At 38.4% G+C, this 22,036-nt stretch overlaps 3 protein-coding genes across 3 annotated transcripts; all 3 read right to left on the reverse strand.

Moving 5' to 3' along the window:
- Positions 1-1,476: 1,476 nt before the first annotated feature.
- Positions 1,477-2,297, reverse strand: LOC137732682 (uncharacterized). Its single transcript, XM_068471977.1, has 2 exons — positions 1,890-2,297; positions 1,477-1,782 (listed from the first exon to the last, which is right to left on the reverse strand). The coding sequence occupies exons 1-2, from the start codon at positions 2,295-2,297 to the stop codon at positions 1,477-1,479; spliced, it is 714 nt and encodes a 237-aa protein (XP_068328078.1).
- Positions 2,298-3,255: 958 nt separating this feature from the next.
- On the reverse strand, positions 3,256-3,969 carry LOC137732683 (uncharacterized). Its single transcript, XM_068471978.1, has 2 exons — positions 3,707-3,969; positions 3,256-3,574 (listed from the first exon to the last, which is right to left on the reverse strand). Exons 1-2 carry the CDS (start codon positions 3,967-3,969, stop codon positions 3,256-3,258), a joined length of 582 nt encoding a protein of 193 aa, XP_068328079.1.
- A 6,071-nt stretch (positions 3,970-10,040) lies between these two features.
- Positions 10,041-13,138, reverse strand: LOC137732032 (uncharacterized). Its single transcript, XM_068471322.1, has 6 exons — positions 12,846-13,138; positions 12,073-12,309; positions 11,273-11,384; positions 11,018-11,192; positions 10,691-10,928; positions 10,041-10,531 (listed from the first exon to the last, which is right to left on the reverse strand). The coding sequence occupies exons 1-6, from the start codon at positions 13,018-13,020 to the stop codon at positions 10,239-10,241; spliced, it is 1,230 nt and encodes a 409-aa protein (XP_068327423.1). The 5' UTR covers positions 13,021-13,138; the 3' UTR covers positions 10,041-10,238.
- Positions 13,139-22,036: the final 8,898 nt, after the last annotated feature.

Consider the following 22,036-nt stretch of genomic DNA (forward strand, 5'->3'; position numbering starts at 1 on the left):
CTCCGCTCACGCGCCTTCTGGAGCGAGTATAGCGTGGACCTTGCAAGCCTTGTTACGTCAACTATGTGAAGTTGTGAACAAGTAATTCCATTTTATTAATTTTTAATTAATTTCCTATGAATCAATCCGGGGTAATTAGTTGAAAATATTACCTAATCAAAACGAGACAAGCCATGAATCATGGATGTTAGAAATACGACAACTTAAAAATAGGCCAAGTAGGGAAACGTAATCAAATCAACTAGTCTCTGTAGTCAATTTGATTTTCAACTTTTAGATATTTAGGGGTGTAGTCAAATAACAATTTAAATAGATTTTAAAGGATTTTAAAATACTTTAGAAGACAGGTGTAATCAATTAGGATTTTAAAAGAATTTAAGAGAGTCTATTCAAATTCAGGTGTAGTCAACTAAAGGATTTTAAAAGGGTTTTAGAATCCTGATGTAGTCAATTAGGATTTTAAAGGATTTTTATTGAGTCTATGCACATCTATATGTATTCAAAAATTTATAAATTTTGAAAAATTTCTTTAAACGAGTGATTTTGTAAGATTTGAGAAAAAATTGTAAGCTTAAAAAAGACTATAAAGAATCCTACGTCTACCCCTAGGATAGCTTTCTAACCCCCTTCGATTTCTTTTCTCTCTCTCTCTCCACTCTACAACCGAGCTTTCTTTCTTACTCTCTTCCCATTTCATTGAAAATATTTGATCTTACCTGCTAATTATCCACTCTGCAACCTTTTTCAATGAAATGGACAAAGGCAAATCAAATAATTTCAATGGAATAGGGTAATAATTTCCACTCTGCAATTAAGCTTTCTTTCTTTCTCCACTCTGCAACCAGATTCTTTCTCTTTTTTCGGAGGTGTATAACACGCAAAGGCAAATCAAGCTAATTATCGACTGCATCCCTCCCTGACGAGGTAATCTACGCATTCATTGCTAATACTGAGATTGTTTTCCTATTTACATAGGAGTGAACCTATTTATAGTGTTGGGACAACTGGGCATTTTAAATTAAGGGTTAGGAGAACTTGGCATCCGGAAAACATGGAGGATTGGGAGAACTGGGCATTTTACATTGGATGGCAAGGTATTTTAAATTAATGGGTGGAATTCGTCAGGGAGAACTGGGCATCGGGAAAACATGGAGGATTGGGAGAACTGAGTAAAGTTCTTAAATTTTTTTTTTTCAAGTTTTTTATTTTTTTTAATTTTTTTTTCTATTTAAAAAATAATTCTTTAAATGACAAGAAATCTCCCCAAATCCATTCAAATCTTTAATCAAAATCCATAAGAATGCTTGAAAATCCATTTGAAAGTTGTAAGGATTCTACAATCCTTTGAAATCTATCACTTAACAAAATCTTTTTAACTCCTGTGAAATCCAAATTGACTACACCCTCCTTAATGTAGATTTCAAAGAAAAAATTTAAACGTTTTTTATTTTTTATTTTTTCAAGGAGTAAACTTTATTAAATTCGAATAGTAATGTTTACATCTTCAGCCAAAATATTAAATAAAAACTCCGGATCAATAGCATCCCAACGGAAAGCACCTCCACGTGAGGTTACATACGAGGCAACAACGTGTGCAGCAGTATTTCCATGCCGTTCGACAAACGCAAACGTCACCGTTCCTAATTGAGATGCCAAGAACCGAATATCATGAAGAAAACATTCCAAAGTAGCATCAATCACATACTCCTCATTAACCATGCGAATAATTAGCTGAGAGTCTAACTCAACTTCCACCTCCGTGCATCCTAACTCAAGGCAGGCCTGTAAAGTTGCACAAATTGTTACTACTTCGGCCATCTTTGGAGTATTAAAAAACATGCACATTCCCCACCAGCAGCTTGGAACAACCCCGCAAAGTCTCCTAATACCCATCCATAGCCATCCTTGCAAGTCTTCCCACACCAAGACCCATCACAATTAATCTTCAACACCTCAAAAATTGGTCTCTTCCACCGTACCTGTTGACCCGCAAAGCTTGTATTCCCACCAGATGCAACACCACCAGTAACAACCTTATTCATGTCGTGGCATGCATGAAATTCAACTACTTGCTGTCTGGCTATATTAATCACCTCTATTGGGTTTGCCGGCACCCTTTTAAAGATCATATCATATCGACACTTCCATATTCTCCACATAAGAAAAACACTTTCCAGCAACAACTCATCTTGCCTCTCATTATCACGGAACCGATCACAGAGTCTCCCCCAATACTCTCGGAAATCCCTTCCTTTCAAAGCCACAATGTCAAGTTGCAGCGAACAACCATACCACATCGCCCTACTAAACTCACAATCGAAGAACAAATGGTGCTCTGTTTCCTCCGCTTCTCCACACATCATACACCTACCATCCACTTGCATATGCCGTCAAATGAGATTAACTTTCACAGCTAAAGAGCCATTACAACATCACCATATACAGAACTTCAACTTATTTGGCACCACCAGTCTCCATATGTCCTTCCAACACTGATCAACCATATCCCAACGACTACTACCCTCATTTCCCTTACCTACCAAACTCGCAATTTTCCTGCATCTCCATGGCAACTCCATATCCTGTACGCACTGTATATTATCCATTTTTAGCATAATGCCATATGATTCTATCCTCACATCCCATTAAACTGATTGGCAACCCAAGTATAAGCTTACACTTCTCCTCGTCAAAACATCTCCTAATTAAGTCACCCTTCCACACTCCCTCTGCAGGTTCAATCAACTTATTCACCATTACAGGCATTTCAATATGCTTCGATCTCACTTTATAAGTATGAGGTTTGGGCAACCAAGGATCATGGGCTACACAGATCCTCTTTCCATCACCCACTTGCCAATGCATACCTTCTCCAAGATCATTCTCCCCTGAATAATCCTTTTCCATCCCTAGGAGGAATGTCTCCCCAACTTAGCTTCCATAAATGATCTCTCTAGAAAGTATTTATCTTTAAGAATTTTTCCAAGCAAAGTGTCCGAATTATGTAAAAGTCTCTAAAACCAAGGCCTCCAAACCTCCTTTGACGTTTCATTTTCTTCCAAGATATCCAATGCATATCGCCTCTATTTTTATTCCCCTTCCACCAAAACTTAGCTATGGTAGATTCCAATTCCTTACAGAGGCTCATTGGAAGCTTAAAACACGACATTGCGTAGTTTGGTAACGTCATAACCACCGCTTTTATGAGAACCTCTTTTCCTGCTAGCGACAAAAACTGCTCAGCCTACCCATTGATCATTCCCTCCAACGCTTCCCGAACACTCTCAAACACCACCTTCTTAGATGAACCAAAATCAGCCGTAATCCCCAAGTACAAAGAGCAATTTTCCTCCACTGTTGCCGCTCACAATTCGCCCCAAAATATAAGGAACTCTTCTCCCTGTTAATCACTTGCCCAGATGCTTCTGCATAACATCTTAATACCTCCATAACGTCCTGAACCTCAGTCTCATTCGCCTTATAGAAAACTACAGCAGCATCGACAAAAAACAAATGTGATATTGACAACCCACCAGGAATTACTCGAACTCCATGCAATGCACCTCGCTTCTCCCTACGTCAAAGCAAAGTCGAAAGTCCCTCGACACAAATCAAGAACAGAAACGATGACATCAGGTCTCATTGCCGCAACTCTCTTTGTGGTTGAATGAATCTAATGGATGCACCATTGATTAGTACACTATACATGACAGTAGTAATACACTCCACTACCCGCTGACAAAACTCAAGTGGAAAGCCCAAAGCACCCATCATTGCGAACAAAAAACTCCACTCCACTCGATCATATGCCTTCACCATATCCAACTTCATAGCTAGAGAAACTTCATCACCATCACTTTGTTGATTAAGAGAATGCAATATCTTGTGTACCACCAAAATATTATCCTGAATCTGTCTCCCAGCCACAAACGTCAATTGATTCGCACTAATGAGATGTGGCATAGCCATCTTCATACGATTAGTCAATAATTTAGTAATCACCTTGTAGACCACATTACATAATGATATCAGCCGTAATTGAGACATAGTCTGTGGGCTAGAAACCTTCAGAACTAGAACAAGATAAGTATGATTAATTTCCTCAACAGTTTTCCAGAGAACCAAAACGCTCTCACCATATCATCCATATCTTTCCCAACGACATCCCAATATTCATGGTAAAAACTCCCAGTGAACCCATCAGGGCCAAGGGACTTATTCGCTGGGATTTGGAAAACCGTTTGACTTACCTCCTCCTCCGATATGGGCTACATTAATATAGTCACATTCGTCGCGAAATCCGAGTATCAATTCAACTCGTGATCTCTTCCACTATTTGCGGACGGTAGGTAATAAAAAGATTCTGAAAATAGCTCACAATAATCGCATCCACCTGGTTTGGATCAATACACCAAGCCCCCTAAGCATCCTCCATACCCAATATCTTATTACATCGACACCGTTTCACCGTTTGAGCATGGAAAAATTTAGTATTTTTATCCCCTTCCTGAATCCATTGAGTCTTTGACTTTAGCCTCCAATAGATCTATTCCTCCTTAATCAAACACTTTAATTCACTCTTCTTTTGTTGGATCTTCGCATTAGCAAAATCCAAAGACTTATAGGCTTGCCGTAACTTAGTTTTTAAAGCTTCATCACGAACCTTTGAGTTTCTGCTGCTAGTCCGTCTCCAACCTTCTAGCCATGGCAAACCCATTTCAACTTTTCGACCACTTTAAACGCATAGGATCCCATAAAACCACGTCCCAAATTCTTCTTCACAATGCCTTGTCACTCTTCCTTCTTATTCCACCTTGAATCATAGATAAACCGTCATCTTCGAATAAGTAGTCTGACCACTGTATCCAGAATAAGCATAGCATGGTCAGACCCTTCTAAAACTTCATGCATAACTTTCGCCTCCAGATACATATTGACCATCCATTTGTTGCCAACCCACGGTCCAAACGTTGTTGTATGGGCCCTTTCTCCCTACTGTTCCTCCATGTATATGGGTATCCCGTAAACCCCAAGTTAAGCAACCCATTACCAACAATAAAATCACAAAAATCCCGCCTACTCGCTACTGACCTATAGTTCCCTTATTCATTCTCTGAGTCATCAATAATATCATTAAAATCACCAATAAGTAAACAATTGTCCCCAACAGCCTCAACTTGGCGAGACAGCACCTTCCATTGCTCCTTCCTCATTTTTTCATCCGTACTCGCATAAATTGCAAACAACCTCCATTGTTTATTATTCTGCCCATCATTAATGCCAATCTCTATAAAGAAATCCACATATTTGACAAGTAAGACATGATCATAGCTCCTCCAAAAAATACACATGCCACTCGCAATTCCCCATGGCTCAACAGCATGCATGAACTCCATCCCAAACCTTCGTTTTAAATAAAAATAACGATTACTTTGATTTTTAGTCTCTAACAAAATCACTATGTCAGGGATGTGGAGCTTATTTTGCTTCATCAAATCGTTAATTGTCAGGTCACCCTCGATACCCTAATTGTTCCAACATATTAGCTTCATGGGGACTTGGGAGACCCCTTAAGGCTGGTCTCATCTGCCTTAGAAAATACCATCTTCTGTGGTTAATTGCTTTGCGGTTCAATGCACTCCACTGGCTTAACATACTCCACCTCTTGGATAGCTCGTTTCCTCCATTTTTGTTGCTTCATCACAACTTCAATGATAGAATCTAAATAAAAAGGATCATCTTCCCTCACACCACCTCCCTTTCCCAACGCGCCACCCACTCCATGCAGCACCGGACCCTTCGCCATGCCTCGTCCACTAGCATCGACTCCCTCCCTAACCTGCACCTCAACATTTAAATCAATCTCACATCTCGTCTCTTACGACACACATACCACATCCACTCGCTCATCCTCCTTCGACATTGTCTTTAGAACCACATTCACAACACCATCCGCGATCATCCCCTGACCAATCAACCCCGCATCAAAAGCCTTATCTCGAGCCTTCCTCGTTTTTTCTTCCTCTTCTTTCTGACAACGAATCACATCACTAAGGTTATTACCCCTAGGCCCAGACTTCATGTCACATACCTCAGCACCCTCCCGGAGTATGAGTGACACAATCAGCGCCATGTCGAGTTACAATTTCCCCTGACCTGCCTTGTCACCCCGTTACAAATATCGTCGGAGACCGAGCCTTTCTTCGTAAGTCGTCCCATTCAGTACTTCGTTCTTTTCTTCGTCCCTCTGGATAATACCTACCATGTGATCCACTTGATCCACCACCCTGAAACACCATTCTCGAAATACCACAGAGATCAAATTATGCGTCCAATCCCCTGTACGCCAATTTCACTCCTATATGTGCAGAGTCCTCACCCACCACCCTATCATCTTTCTGCATATCTCTACAAACTCATGTCACATGCCCCATAAGCCCACATATGAGGCAATATTTAGGTAAAGATTTGTATTTAAAATCCACCCAAACCGTTCCTTCATCCGGGAAATCTACAAATGTCACACGCATAAAGGGTTCACGTACATTGAGCCGTATCTTCACTCTAAGAAACCTGCCAATGCAGTCACGGCTCCCTATTGTATCCACTATCCGAACAGTACCCATCAATCCCCCAATAGCTTCCGCCACCGCCGCAGTCATACTGAGTGGTGGAACATTATGAATTTGCACCCAAAAACACCAAGAGACAATGGGCTCCATCGATGAAGACTTTTCCCCGTTCTATTAGCCATAAACACCAGATCATTCTTGAAAGTCCAAGGATGGTCCGCATCCAACACCCTCTGCATGTCACTTTGCCCTACAAACTATGCTAAGAACCTACAGTCACCGATATCTCAAATAGACACACCCTCCCTTCCTCACCAAAGTGACGTAAAATAATCAATAAATGATTCACCATGCACCTCCTTGGACATAAAGACTTCCGCAACCATAGTATACTGGAACCCTAGCAGAACAGCTTCCACAACCTTTCGATCAATTGTGATTCCATTCCGCTCCTTGTCAGACAGTCGAAGATTGGCTCCAAACTTGTTCCCCAATTCCTATATATCCATCGTCTCACGATCTGCCGTCATGACAGCAGCAACTTCCTAAACCAACAAACTTGTATCGTATACCCCAAACCCGTACAAAATTGTTCCAGCCCCACCCTCTTTTCAGATCACACTCTTCTGCGATAATCCTTATCCTAAACCAACCCTAAGTCTCCTATCGTAGAACCCTTGCGGCAAACCCTAACCCTGGCTGGAACCCAAAACCCAAAACCCTCCATTCAAGGAACACATAAAATTCATATAAGAAACAATACTCAATTTAATTACTGATTTTCATATGTTGTATTACGGATTATGTCACATGAATGCAGTCTACCTATAATATATTTTATTTTGATGAAGGATACAAAATTTTCATACTAAAAATTGGCAAAATCAAATAAACTTAATTGAACACCATAATAAGGCAAACCTTTTTGCTATTTTTGCTTAATTCCTATTGACCATTTGTTACTTTTCAATACTACAACCAAACCAAATTCAAGTGAAAACTAAATTTGGTGATTCCAGCTAACATCCACTTTATTTTACTTTATTTAATACAACGCGACGTTGAAAGGATAGGATTTGATTTCGCAATCTCGTGTGTAAGAATGAATGTTTTTAATCAATTGAGTTACAAAGTACTTCGGTATTAATAGCCACAAGCACAAGTAAAGTCTTAACAACGTGAATGTTGTGATACAACAAATGTTGTGATGACCCTAGCTAGTTCACTGCCAAGAACAAACAAATGGACCAACAATTCTTACCTTAGTTTTTGGAACAAATGAAAGAGGTGGCTGATCATTCTGCTATTTATCTACATGGTCTCGTATGTATTTAACCATCAAAAGTCACTTACACACACATGAACAACTGATTAAAACATATGTTCGAATATTTTTATAGTAAGCTATGTGTTTGGCTGACAACAACAAAATATAGTTAATTTATATTAAACCAACTTTATAGGTATAACTTCATTCTCACAAGTACAACCACTTCAAATTTTGGATACCGTATATTTATAAATAAAAAAAATTAAACGAATGAAGTGCGTTTGGAATGGTTTGGATATGTTTCTTCTTTGACTCGCCGCCCTTGTTAAAAAAATAAAAATTAAAAACAAGAAAAATTTAAATTGGATAGAAGAGACAAATTCATGTCGCATCAATCCGACCCACGTATTTTGCATCAAATCATCAACATACGAAAAAGAAATCTTTCCACGCTAATAAAAACGAAAAAGAAATATTTAATTGGTTTTTTGGTCGAATCAAAATATTTAGTTGTATGTTAAAGATATTTCCTTCTCTTCCAAGGACAGGAAGCAAAACTACTTCATTAGGCTATCTTCAATTCAACAGTGATAAGTTTCAAAATTTAGCCTTATATTTTTATTGTTTATTTATACGTTTGAGAGGGTTAATTAATTTTTTTTTTCTCTCAATAAGAGATATTTAATTCTCACTCCCAACTTTATAATTTTTTTAACTTTTATATTTTCTTTGAATTTTTTTGCTAACAATTTTTGTCACATCCCGGCCCGGGGCGGATCACTTCCCGGGCCCGCTCCACCACCTAGCACGATATTGTCCGCTTTGGGCTTACCATTTCCTCACGGTTTTGTTTTTGGGAACTCACGAGCAACTTCCCAGTGGGTCACCCATCATGGGATTGCTCAAGCCCCCTTCTCGCTTAACTTCGGAGTTTCTACGGAACCCGAAGCCAGTGAGCTCCCAAAAGGCCTCGTGCTAGGTAGAGATGTGAATATACATTTAAGGATCACTCTCCTGGGCGATGTGGGATGTCACAATTTTAGAATTAGTTTTTCTATAATCTTCCTTATTTTATTTTTACTAACATTTTGATGTAAAAAATTCAAATTCCAGAAAGAAAAAAAAAAATGGTAGTGAAATATAGGAAAATTGAGTTTTTATGGACTAATCATCAAATGGATGGTATTTATAGAGTTTTGAACAAGTTTTGGCATTGCAACTAATTTGGATCAATTAGTAATAATATTTTTACTGTTGAATTTAAATTTAAATCGTTAAATCTTTTTAATTATCGTTAAAATTGATTAAATTAGATTTAAGTCGTCAAATTTAAAAAGGGACGTAGCTGGGCAAGGCGTACTGGATCAAAATCCATGATGCGCACCGACGATTGGATGCCGACGACGCTATAATCGGTCCGTAGAAGGGATGCTTGTCTTGTGCTCGCTTGTAGAAATCTGTCTGCTCTGATACTCCTGACGCGTGAGGCCTGCCCTCGCTGTTTCTTCACGTGATTAGGCTGCAAGATGGAGCCGTTGTGATCCAGTAAAACAACAGCAGCAGCAGTTGGTGCTTCCTCGGCTGCGTCGGCGCCCTCGCCCCGCAATCTCCTTCCCAGTCGCAATCTCCTTCTCCATATGGATCATATCTAAATAATCCAAGTTCTTTTCTTTTTCACTTGATTGTCAACACATAACTCAACATAATGTAATAATTTTGAATTAGATTAGTTTACCTAAATAATTTCATTCTCAACCGTTAGATTCAATAAATATATAAATATAAAACTAACAATTAAATAAATTAAAATGAACCGTTAGATATTGAATATCCATTTGAATTGTGGCCGTCGAATCAGAAAATGAGTTGTTGGGCTCGTGTCACGGGGTGACAGAAGGCTGACAGCCACACATGCGTGGGCCAGCGATGCTGAGGCGGGTCAACGTGTGCGGGGCATGTGCTCGTTTGGGCTGGACGAGTCCAGTTCACTACCCTTGTTCCACTCTCACATGTGGGCTCAACCGCTAATTTGGACCTAAATCTTGGCCGGAATTTGACATTTTTTTTTTTTTTAGTTCTAACACTTAACCCCATTTTAGCACAAGGTTGGAATGATGTTGGGGAGATAGAAAACTTACTCCAAAAGTTAGGGTTGGTCTAAACAAATTTAAAATTTATTGCAATTTTTGCTCCATATGTGCAAAAACATGTTTAATCCTGAAATTTATATCACATATCGATGGAAATTGTGCTGAGCTCAAGTTTATTACAGACTCCCAACCATGACTATTTCTAAAGGCTAATTAGATAATTACATGACTAAATTTATACTCCACAGATAAACAACAAAAATAGTTACAGTTCTTGGAACCTCAGAAACAAAGTGCAGGAGGTACCTAGAACTCGCGATCGGGGAAAAGTAAAGGAGCGACGAGGGACCAAACGTATAGTGCAGCAGTAACCCATTCTGTGCAGATTCGGACCCAAACCGATGTCCAGCCAACGTCAATGAGATCTGAGCTCTCTGATGAGTCGGTCCAACCCGAAAGCAGCATGGCTGAATACATGCTAGCCAAGGCAAATATCAGATGGAAAAACGTATAGGAATAACTGACGGGTTTTGCTTCTTTGTCCTCCTTCTCTTTCCCTTCTTCCAATTTGTTGCCGTCAAGAAGAGGTGTCTTTGCAGCTGCACCAGTGCCACAACATTCAACAAGTTCGGAAGAACTTAAATACGTTATGAACAAGAAGCACGAGGATAGCTTTCATAAATTGCAACATTCAACAAGTTTGGAAGAACTTATTACTTTTGGCTGAACATAAAGGATTACAAAAAGCGATTGAGTACCTCCCTTTGGTGAAGTCGGCGGTGATAAAAAAGTTGTTGATGATCCAGCACGAAGGGCAGAATACAAAACTGAAAGAACAGTCGTCGCCATCCCAAGAAGAAGGGTACTCACAGAGACTGCTTTGGAATGGTGAAGACCATTGCAAGCATAGTCACGAGGTTCACTGGAAAGAGCCGTGAAGCACACATAAGCACTATAAACAGATATCACCGAAGCAGGGAGGAGGCTGCCATTCACCTGTTTGAGATTTCCAGGCAAAATCATCCACGGACCTACTAAGTCCCAAAGTTCATACAAACGAATGAAGTTTACCCTTTTATCCTTACCTTCGGGTGTAATGCAATAACTGCAAATCCAAATGCGAGAATCATTGTCATGACAATGAAGAAGATATTAAGGCCACAGTCTTCACCGGAGGGGTTGAACCAAATGAACAGAACGCCTGAGAACGCAAATGCTGCAAGGTAGCATACAATTGATACAACAAGCAAAGCAATATACCTGAAACATACATATTCCTTGAGTGAGAACTGAAATTCAACCAGTGAAGGTGAAATTTATCTATTTGTACTTAAACTAACCATTTTTGCTCATCTTTCTCCACCCATGCATCATTCCACGAGTGAGTAAAGTCTAATAAGATAATCACTTGAACCAGTAAAAATAAGCCTGCCCCAAATTTTGATAAGATACCTGCAAACCCAGCATACAACTAAGTGGGAACTAGAGTAGGGTAACCAGTAAAAAATTGAAATTACAGAAAGAAAATACAAAGAAATCCAATTTGAATCGTTTGACAAAAAAAGAAGGGCAAAGAAGACAGCTGCAAATAATAGTTGATTAGGTTGCTTTAGAAATATCATTAAAATTGATTTTAAAACCCCATCCCTACACTCATCATTTCACTAAACCACAAAGACTAAGACAAAACAAACAAAATTGTTAGAAAAACATAAGACACTACGTCGTTTGACACATCTTTACGTGGACAATTCATCTTCTCCCTCATGTCTCACAGTTCTACAACTGCAGGATGGGCCCGTGACCACTCTGGTCTTTTAGTGGCTCCGCCCCTACCATCATGCACACCAAATTTATAAAAACATAATGGAAAATTTGTACAAAGAAAAGTGCATAATTTCATTTTTATAGTATCAATAACAACATGGGAAAATCAAGGCATTATTAGTCTCAGAACTAAAAACTCGTGAGTATCAAGTAAAGCCGAGAAATGGCCACAGATTCATGACTGACCCCACAAACAAACTACGTCAGGCTCAAAACATTCTCTATTGCAGAAGGTTAAAGAACTGAAAGCAGAAAATACTAATAGCTCAAACTGAAATATATATATATATATATATATCGAGAAAAAACTAACCATAGATTGTAATGACAATGTCTGGCATGAAAAACATGAGAATGACAAGCAAAAGCCAGATCACCATCTTGGCAATCCATCCACCATGATGCCAGGAATCTCGTCTGTCATTTTGATCTTTAACTCCAATCATTATAAGCGCAAATGCTGCGAAAAACAAGAAATTCCCCATGCTCACACGAAGAACCGCTTGTGTTTGATACCACACCTTGGTGTGTGTCTCAGAAGAGCTTATCCCTATAAAGACCAAACCCCAAAAGGATATCAAAAATCAAATCCACAACAGTCGCAACTCGCAACACATTTTGGGAAGTGAAACATAATCTCGGTTATACACTCACTAGCATTTCCAATATTAAACTCCTAATTTGAAATCCTTTAAATTCTTGATTGAAGACTATCCGAAAACAAATTAGGCTGAATTCCAATATAGCACTTCAGTTTTGCATGCTCGTGATAGAGCTGTTAAAAATGCAATCACGCCGCTGAATTTCGATTTCTTAATTTAAATCAACGAATAACATCAAGAAAATTAGATGATTCAGATATTTGGTATTCCATTCATCTTCTAAAATCAACTCTAAAATCCAAAAACTTGACAGTAACTACAATATGCATCCCATGATAATAAAAAAACAAAACAAACCCTGTTCATTATTTCAGAGACGAATTCAATTCTGTCACTAAAACTGCAAAATCTGACGATTCCTCACGTACCCAAAAAAAATGAGCTCCAAAAACGAAAAGGGTTGTTGGGAAAACGAAAAACTCACATGGGATTTTCTTCAAGAGAGGAGCTCCAACTTCTCTGAGAATCCAAGAAACTATGAGGGAGAGCCCGAAGAGACCGCAGTAAGCAAGCCTGGCCGACTTGTTGGAAATCCCAGAGGCGACGGAGCCGCAGAGGCCGCAGGTGGAAGCGGTGCAGCAGGACAAGCACCACGACATCTGTCTGTACCGGCGTTGTTGAGAATTCTGGGCAACTGGCAATCACAGGGAAGGAGGGAAGTAAGGTTTGAAGTGTTGGTGTGAGAGGGAGTGACTGGTAGCTGAGAGCTCTCGTGTGTTTTCTAGAACAGGTATATGTTTTCTACTTTGTTGAATTTGAATCGCGTATTTTACGTACGTAATTTGAAAGGTGAATTTGCATGATTGAGATGGAATTTACCATTTACCATTTACCATTTACCATTTACTAAGGTGGAAGAAAGGTAAATTTGGTGGACAAGCCTGATTCTTCTTTTGTTAGCCCAAACTTGGTTTGGTCCAGGCCCAAAGAACTCACTAAACCACATCGGGTTGGTCTGACAAGAAAGGAAGGTGATTTTACTTGTCGGACACTATTTTTAGCTTCCCATACATTTTCTTTATTTTTTATTATTGAATCGTATAAATAAAAACTTAACTTATAAGATTAAACTGAGGTATTTGAAAAGCTAATTAATATGGTGTTATCGTTATCATTTTCTAAAGAAAAACTCCTCCTCTCCAAATAGCCCTCCTGTGCGAGAGCCGATGCTACTCTTGAAGGTTTTCTTTTCGATATTGAATCATTAGCTATGAAAATTGGAGATGCGAAGTTTGAGTTCGTTTCCCGGGGTGGTAATCTTGATGCCCACGTAATTGCCTTGTTTATCGCCCTGCATGGTGGTGCGTTCATTTGGAACGAGATTGGCTTGAAATTTCTATTCAATAATCTTGCAGAAGATGTAAATATTGCAATTGAATTATAATAAAGTCTATCTTTCGACAAAAGAAATTTTATTACAAATGGTCATTGAGATTGACCATATGGCGTCAAGTGGATTAACTATAAGAAACTATATTTTTTAGAGTGAACCAACTAACGAGTATTCTGCACTGGCATTTCTCTTGCATCCCACAATCCCAATTGGAAAAAAAATTCAATCTAAATTCAATTCAAATTTAATAGGATTATAACCAACTAGAGAAAATGAGGAGTGAGTTCGTGGAGGCAAAGAGCTTTAGTGGTGTCATGGTGCCTTCCTTCTGATGATGTCTTTTTTCCCTTTTTTTTAGTTTTAGTTTTTTTAATTTCTTATTTTACTTTTAGTTTTAAATCTTAAAAAAAATAAAAATAAAATTCTTATAGTTAATCCACGTGATGCCATATGATTGGATTAGTGTGACCATGTCACATCCTGGCCCGGGGCGGATTACTTCCCGGGCCCGCTCCACCACCTTAGCACGATATTGTCCGCTTTGGGCTTACCATTCCCTCACGGTTTTGTTTTTGGGAACTCACGAGCAACTTCCCAGTGGGTCACCCATCATGGGATTGCTCTAGCCCCCTTCTCGCTTAACTTCGGAGTTCCTACGGAACCCGAAGCCAGTGAGCTCCTAAAAGGCCTCGTGCTAAGTAGGGATGAGAATATACATATAAGGATCACTTCCCTGGGCGATGTGGGATGTCACAATCCACCCCCCTTAGGGGCCCGATGTCCTCGTCGGCACATTTCCGGCCAGGGATTGGCTCTGATACCAATTTGTCACATCCCGGCCCGGGGCGGATTACTTCCCGGGCCCGCTCCACCACCTTAGCACGATATTGTCCGCTTTGGGCTTACCATTCCCTCACGGTTTTGTTTTTGGGAACTCACGAGCAACTTCCCAGTGGGTCACCCATCATGGGATTGCTCTAGCCCCCTTCTCGCTTAACTTCGGAATTCCTACGGAACCCGAAGCCAGTGAGCTCCCAAAAGGCCTCGTGCTAAGTAGGGATGAGAATATACATATAAGGATCACTTCCCTGGGCGATGTGGGATGTCACAGACCATATCAGCACACTAACAAAAAATATTGATGAAATTTAAATGGAATGACTAAACTGATGTGTGGTGGTGAAAGTCAAGGATCAAATTTATTGATTTTTGAAACTCAGGGACCAAAATGAGGAGTTTGATCAATAGGAGGAACTATTTGCGGTAAAAAAACCCTTATTTTGTGTAATCCACTTATCACCATTTTATTAGATTTGTGGGTCCCACATACCCTGTTTTTAGTTTTCAATTTGGTTGTTCATTGACTCGCGTACTCAATGCGATGTGAAATGCTATGTTGATTTTTTATTTACGTTGCCGGTAATTTATTCGAAGTGTAATCTGATTACGTTGCTGATGGTGATTGAAAAGTAGTGGAGAGATTTTGTGGAGTTTGGGTTAGCAACTTAATTAATGAGAAGCTGCTTAAATATTTCATTTTCATTTTTATTGCTTCATGTTTTTAATGTTTTTGGGTTGGGTTTTAGTTATTTTTATGTTTTTATCTTTCATTGACATGTTTAAAAACTAATGCAGTTCTTTGAAATATAATGAAAGTTTTTATCTCCATATATAAAGCTCCCTTGATATTACTCATTTGTGTTATAACATGCATATTTATTTATTTCTACTATTTTATTAGACGTTGATGTATTAAATTAATAATATTATTCTTACCATTTAACTTTATCACAATTTTATATCACCTGATGTGATAGGTGAGGTGGACAGCCAAGTCAATTAAAATGAATTTTGTGGCAGTTGATGTAGATAATCACATAAATAACTCAATTTTTCATTAATAAAAAGTTTAAGAAATAATTCAAACCCTAAATTTTAGGTGTTCTTAGTTTATCTTCCTCCCTCACCTCTTTCTGTTGTCAACTTGCTTCTCAAGATCGATTTTGTTTTTTCTCCCAAATGTCGTCGATCTACATGTCCATAGAATTATATCTTCTAACTCATGATTATTTTGTTCAGGTTATACCATTCGTCAATGTTGATGAATTATCCACATCCTTTGTTGATAACTAATTGGGTTAGAACTTGAAAAAATTTGACAATCTGATGGGAAGTGCTCATTAGTGGCAGTTAATCGATGCGATGCTTGATACTTTGAGAACTTCTAACCATATAATCTTTGAAATAGTTACCATCATTTCATTTGTCGGAGAAGGATAGATTGGAGCTCTGATAGTCAGGAGGTTGAAGAAGCAATGTGAATGTGGACAGAGGAGAGGGAGGAGGAGGCTACATGGAGGGAGGCATGAAAACGTACAAAACTAGGGTTTTAAATTTGAGATTTTGTTGTGTTTATCCACCTTATTTTTCACAATATTTTTTATAATTGATATGGCTTACACACCTCAATTGCCACATAAGATGGTATAAAAGTGTGGTATATTTAGATAGCAAGAATAGCATTACTCATATTAAATATGACGTAACATGTGAATTTATGGCACCTCATGTTGATATGTCTATCACACAAAAAAAAATTCTCTTCCTTTTCCACCCTTCCTTCAGTGTCACTTGGAGTCTCACAAGGTCGATCATTGGTTGGCCAGTCTCGTACCTTCAGTTTATATTAGATAGATGATACATATGATTGTTGATTGAGAAGGTACACTATACCCTTTACCTTGACCCTATACAAAAACATTAATCTTATAAAAGGAGTTGCCACTTAGTACTACAGTCCAATGGTATTCCTTTTCACTTGTAAATGAAAGAAAAAAAAAAAAAAAAGATTATGAAAGGAGTCTAGAGTTTTGCCAAGGAGAGGATACATTTTTGTATGGCTGAGTCTCGATTCTTTTTATGCCTTAAAGACATAAAACATTATAATTTATTTGGTGAATGCAAATACGACAAGTGAGATAATCTTTAGTGAATGACTCAACTAAAATCTAGAAGCCTAAGTCTAAAAACTAATCTTAATCCAAATGATTAAGTTGCAGTAAAATCAAAGATCGGCCGGAATCACTTGACTTTACCTCGGACTAGAGCAGCAACTTGATACTGAAAAAGCACTTCGATTGGGATTTACAAGGTCTTAAACTAACATTTTCGCAACCCAAATACTCCGAGGTTTGAATTCGAAAATGGATTGATGTACGTAGGTCCAATTTGAAGAAAGTTAGGGTTTCATTATAAAATTAATTGACAATATAAGGAGCAGTCTAATTACATATAAGCACATACTAGGGGGGTGATCTCCAATCAATGTCTAGATCCCCTCACCAATAGGGTTTATATCTCTAGGTATATGTCTACTTTGATGAATAATTTGTTTTATACAATAAAACCAATTGACAATACGAGTAGGAGCCCAACTACTTATAAGTTATAAGCACATGTGTGGTCCCTTATCCCATTAATGTGGGACTGCATTCTCAGCACACCCTTTTACATGTGACGAATTTTCAAGCCTAGTATGTGGACAACACGAATGGGGGTGGCGTGGAATGCATGTAGCCGTGGGGCGTCACATGTGAGACAACTTGCTCTAATACCATAAAGAAAGTTGGAGTTTTAGCATAAACCAATTGGCACTATGAGGAGGAGTTAGCAACTACTTATAAGCATATGAAGGTTCATTTTCCTAAAAATGTGAGATTTATTATTGTCAACATAATTCTCATTCAGGCTCAAGCAACGAGGACAGGCGAATACATGAGCTTAGATGCAAGGGATGAACAACACTTCATTAGAGCAACAAGCCCTTTGTCATGTTATGAGATTAACCATGTTACAATCACTCGTATGATTGCACAACCAATTAATCTTATGGTTTACCGTTAAACACACACGCTCACCATATCAGTTTATGATGTGAAACCGTTGATGGTTGCCATTTGCCAAAAGAGAAGCTACTGGCTACATATGCTCCACGACATCTCTCAACTGTAATTAAAGAGTCACCCAAATATAAGCTAAACCCTACCAGCTGTAGGTTGTCACCATGTTTTGGTATATGAATCTTTTTCTCTTTGACAGTCCAAAGATGCAGCTATTTGCTCGTTATGTCTGTTGAAAGGGAATGTTGTGATTGTGGTGTCTCAGTTAGTCACAGTCTCAACTCAAAAGATCAACCCACTTCCCTTCAACTTCATTTCCCAAACATCCCAACAAATTAATGCAACAAAAGAAGGCACTCCCCACCAACTTGGAATTTTCCAATCTTTCTAATTATCTCCTAACTAAAGTAGTTCAGTGACATTTTGATGGTGTCCCCATGTTGCTAACACACACACACACACACCTGCCTCATCTCTAAGTATGTACGACTCTCATTGAGATATTGTTCATAGGGCCAATCTAATTTCGATCTATGTCAGCTGGATAATAGTAGACCATTTTCTCATAGGTCCACATGGATTTAAGTATAATAAAAAATCTTATCGCCTGATGCTTTCTACTTATAAGATAAGGTTTGAGAACATTTCAATTGCTAATCGTAAACATGGTAATGAGTTATGATTAGACGCGTGGGAAATGTGACTGTGATGTTCTTGGGGGACTTGGCAATGAGAACACAATGTCACAGTATCTTTGGAGTGAAGGAGTTATCTACACTATGAAATGTCATCGTAGCGTTGAAATCAATGATACAATTATTGTGTATTATAACTTTTCTCACAAGACATTATATTACTGGTTTGGGACACTACAATGGTGTTTCTCCATTTGGAGATGCCAACTTGGTCAACTAGAGTCACCAAAATTTCAAAATTTTCATTATTTAAGAAAAACTTTCAATCGTCGTATGATATTACTAATTAATGAATGTGTTATAATATGAGTTATACCATCAAAGTTGATATTTTCATATGAGTGGGATAACAAGACAAGTGCTTGAGATCTTAAGCCACTAAATTAGGGTTTAGAATTGAAGGAAGAGTCATAATTTGTTCGTGAAAGTAGAAAAGCTATAAATATTGGTCGTGGGAAGCTTGGGCAGGAGACTTGCCAAGTTGAAAAGAATGGTGAGGCAACAAAAAGGGAAGCTCTATATTACTAGGGTTTGCATTTCTATGCCTCTTGGTTTGCGCTTGATCGTTCGGGCCATGCATTGCATGCAGTCCCATAATATGTATTCGTAAAATTAGTACGTTCTATATCGATCGTTAGGTGTTGATATGTGCAGAAGCATGGATGTTAGATTGTGAGAAATTCTCTAAGTGTAATCAGAGATGTATTCTAGTATTCTTATATTTCTTATCACATGACATGATCATTCAATGAGAGTATAGAAAAAGAAAATGAGGGACATGTCTTCGGTTGCAAGGTGAATTTCTTAATTAAGAAGAGGTTTTACTGTATCATTGACGCACTCTATTAATGTTTTCTCCTAGTTAAGAGTGTGAGATGTCTACAGTGATCAGTTTAATTTATTGAGAATAATATTTTTGTGTAAGTGCAAATTTTAAGTTGTAAATATTGTTTTGAGTATGTTTTTTTTGTGTGTTTCCTATAATAATATAGCACAAGATGGGAACATGATCTAACAAGGTGGACTTGATGGTGTTGATTAGCAACTATATAAAATTACAACGTACGAGAAATCCAATCATGAAGTATTTATATATGTACCTACTCAAGCATGCAGTCTTATATATTCTTTACACACACACACACACACACACACACGTATAAATCTTGTACAGATATTGTAAATAAGTTTTAAGGAATCCATCCAAAAGCTCCCTGAAATTCTGGAAGAGAAATAGTTAAATTTGTTAAGCCATCTATATCCTTAACATACATAGATAATATAAACATATAAATATATATAGCTAGACACACACATATATAGTATAGTTAGTTCATTCAGTGGACAAATTACAGCCTATAATAATGGCGGACAGAGGTGGCCTTGAGATTGGGATGAAAAACTCCAATCCTTGTCAAGTTTTTCAGGTGATTGAACGGGGAGACAAAGCTCATGTGTCTGCTATGCCATCTTTGTTCTCAATGGGAGCCCCACTCCTTGTAAACCCATTTACGGCCGACACTTGTCACCCTACCAAGTACTGCCTCATCAGATCCTTCCTATGTGCCTCTCTATAAGGCAAAGCTATAGCTAGCTCAAGTTCTTCCATGACCAATATTGCAACCTTGAAATTTTTCATACCAACGTACAAGTATCTCTCTCTCTCTCTCTCTCTCTCTGTCTGTGCCTGAAATAGTCTCGACAGTTGAGTTGTCCTCCGTTTGAACGCCCAAGCTCCGGTCGTGGGAGAAATGCTTGAGGTTGATGAGGGAGTAGTGGACGCGATTTTATATCATGTGGAGGTGTACTGTCATACTTCTCTACTGGGATGAGTGATGGAGAGGTGACTGTTTTTACTATGAAAGGGTTGAAGTTGTGTTCTTGTGATTTTTAATTTCCTATTGAAATTGGATCCAAATAGTTTTCAAGAATGTAAGGCTACCTGTGTCTGGGATGAGTTTAAACACTAATACCATGTAATTAAATGATAATGCTACATGTAAAATTCAATGATAGTACTACATGTAATGTACTATATTTACTGAGCTCATTTAGACTTCACATATTTAATAGAGGTGACATTTTGTTTATCTGCAAATATCACCCTCTAGAATAGGTTAATTGTTGTGAATTTTGCACTGATGCATTTTTTTGAACCATGCTTTAGTCTACCTCTTAACTCAGAGATCAACGGTACGATGCCGTCTTATGTGGTATTAGAGTTGCATGAGAGATTAGTCTATCATCAATATGTGTTGATATATTAAAAAAAGAAATATAGAAATAAAAGAATAGCTTAATTGTTGTGCCAGAAAAGCTTATTACAAATTTGTTGCCAATAAAGCTTGTCTAGTATTGTGGCCATTTATTGCAGAGCATGCAAGTTGTAAATTTATAAATTCACGATGAGAGCGAAACTTTATCACTGCACCCGAGGTCTCTTGTTTGATTCCGTTTTTCCTCAATATCGCTTGTATCCAAAAAAAATATTGAAGGAATCCTCAGCGAGCATGCATCACGCATGTTCTTTCTTGGTCTTGAAGTAATATCTTCGTTTAAACTCGAACTAGGAACACAACAGAAATTGAAAGTCGAGAATTGAAGGAACAAACTGGCTTCATTTATATTGTACAGATCTGAATATTTCTGAAAACTTGCATAGCAGAAAGAATCGTGCATAGAAACCTTGCACTTGTTATTGAACTACTTTCTTCATATACCGTCGTTTACAAAACAAAAAGTAGAGCCAGCTCGACCTATGGATTTAATATGAACCAAACAAACGAGTGGAAATAATTAGTAAGGTACTAAACTTACAATGATATCCTCCTATGCAATCTAATGTAGAACTCCACCTCTCGAAACCTACCCGCCACCCGGAGAACAAAAATCGAAAACAAAAGCAAACTACTTTCGTAGATGCAAGTCAAAGCCAATTCCCTGAGGAGCAACCGGATCAGGAAATGACGAATGAGCAAGATGAATCATCTCTTCTTTCCAAGATGGGGTTCGCCAGAAGTCCGTTGCAATGTTGCCAAGGACCAATCATCAGCAGATTTCTTGAGGGTTAGTCCTTGCTTACTTTTTGGCCTGCCTAGGGCATCATCACAATAAGAATAAGAAAACATTAGTCAGCTTCGACCACTGGACAAAAATTGAACATTAAGAAAAAGAGTGAAGTTGAGAGGCAAATCAACTGCCCAGCCCCCTTTGAAAATAACATTTTGTCCACTGGCAGGTCCCTTGTTCACATTTAACCTCCAAGTCGATGGAGCCCGTGCCACTGATGAAGCAGCTGCAGCTGCAGCGACACGTATTCTGCAAAGAAGAAGAAGATTAATCCACTTTCAAATTATAACTTTCGTACATAATGTCAACCAGCTATTTGCTTTTGTCACTCTATGATACCTTTTATGTACATCAACATATTCATCTGTTTCATCCACAATCTCCTCCTGCATTTTTCAAGACAATCATCACTACAAGCAAATAAACAATTTTCATTAGCTGAAAGTACAAGAGTATCAGTTGCGTGTACATTACCTGCAGGAGTTCTTTAAATACATCTTCCAGAGTGATAATCCCAAATGACTTCACCCTCCTCGATATCCTCTGATACCTGGAGCAAACCATTTGTTGCTTTATCACTATGGGGTGAAAAAGTTTCCTTGTGTCCATGAGGGGGGCC

The sequence above is a fragment of the Pyrus communis genome, chromosome 4, assembly GCF_963583255.1.
Source record: "Pyrus communis chromosome 4, drPyrComm1.1, whole genome shotgun sequence".
In the NCBI taxonomy this organism is placed as follows: Eukaryota; Viridiplantae; Streptophyta; class Magnoliopsida; order Rosales; family Rosaceae; genus Pyrus; species Pyrus communis.

What these genes read in the sequence shown, in the direction of transcription:
- LOC137732682 (XM_068471977.1), bottom strand. Translation starts at nt 2,297, where the DNA reads ATGTGGTATGGTTGTTCGCTGCAACTTGACATTGTGGCTTTGAAAGGA. An exon ending in GCAAGGATGGCTATGGATGG is followed by an intron (nt 1,783 to 1,889) that starts GTATTAGGAGAC and finishes GCAACTTTACAG; the next exon opens with GCCTGCCTTGAGTTAGGATG.
- LOC137732683 (XM_068471978.1), bottom strand. Translation starts at nt 3,969, where the DNA reads ATGGCTATGCCACATCTCATTAGTGCGAATCAATTGACGTTTGTGGCT. An exon ending in GAGTGTATTACTACTGTCAT is followed by an intron (nt 3,575 to 3,706) that starts GTATAGTGTACT and finishes GCTTTGACGTAG; the next exon opens with GGAGAAGCGAGGTGCATTGC.
- LOC137732032 (XM_068471322.1), bottom strand. Translation starts at nt 13,020, where the DNA reads ATGTCGTGGTGCTTGTCCTGCTGCACCGCTTCCACCTGCGGCCTCTGC. An exon ending in TCTCTTGAAGAAAATCCCAT is followed by an intron (nt 12,310 to 12,845) that starts GTGAGTTTTTCG and finishes TGGTCTTTATAG; the next exon opens with GGATAAGCTCTTCTGAGACA. An exon ending in TTATTGCATTACACCCGAAG is followed by an intron (nt 10,929 to 11,017) that starts GTAAGGATAAAA and finishes AATCTCAAACAG; the next exon opens with GTGAATGGCAGCCTCCTCCC.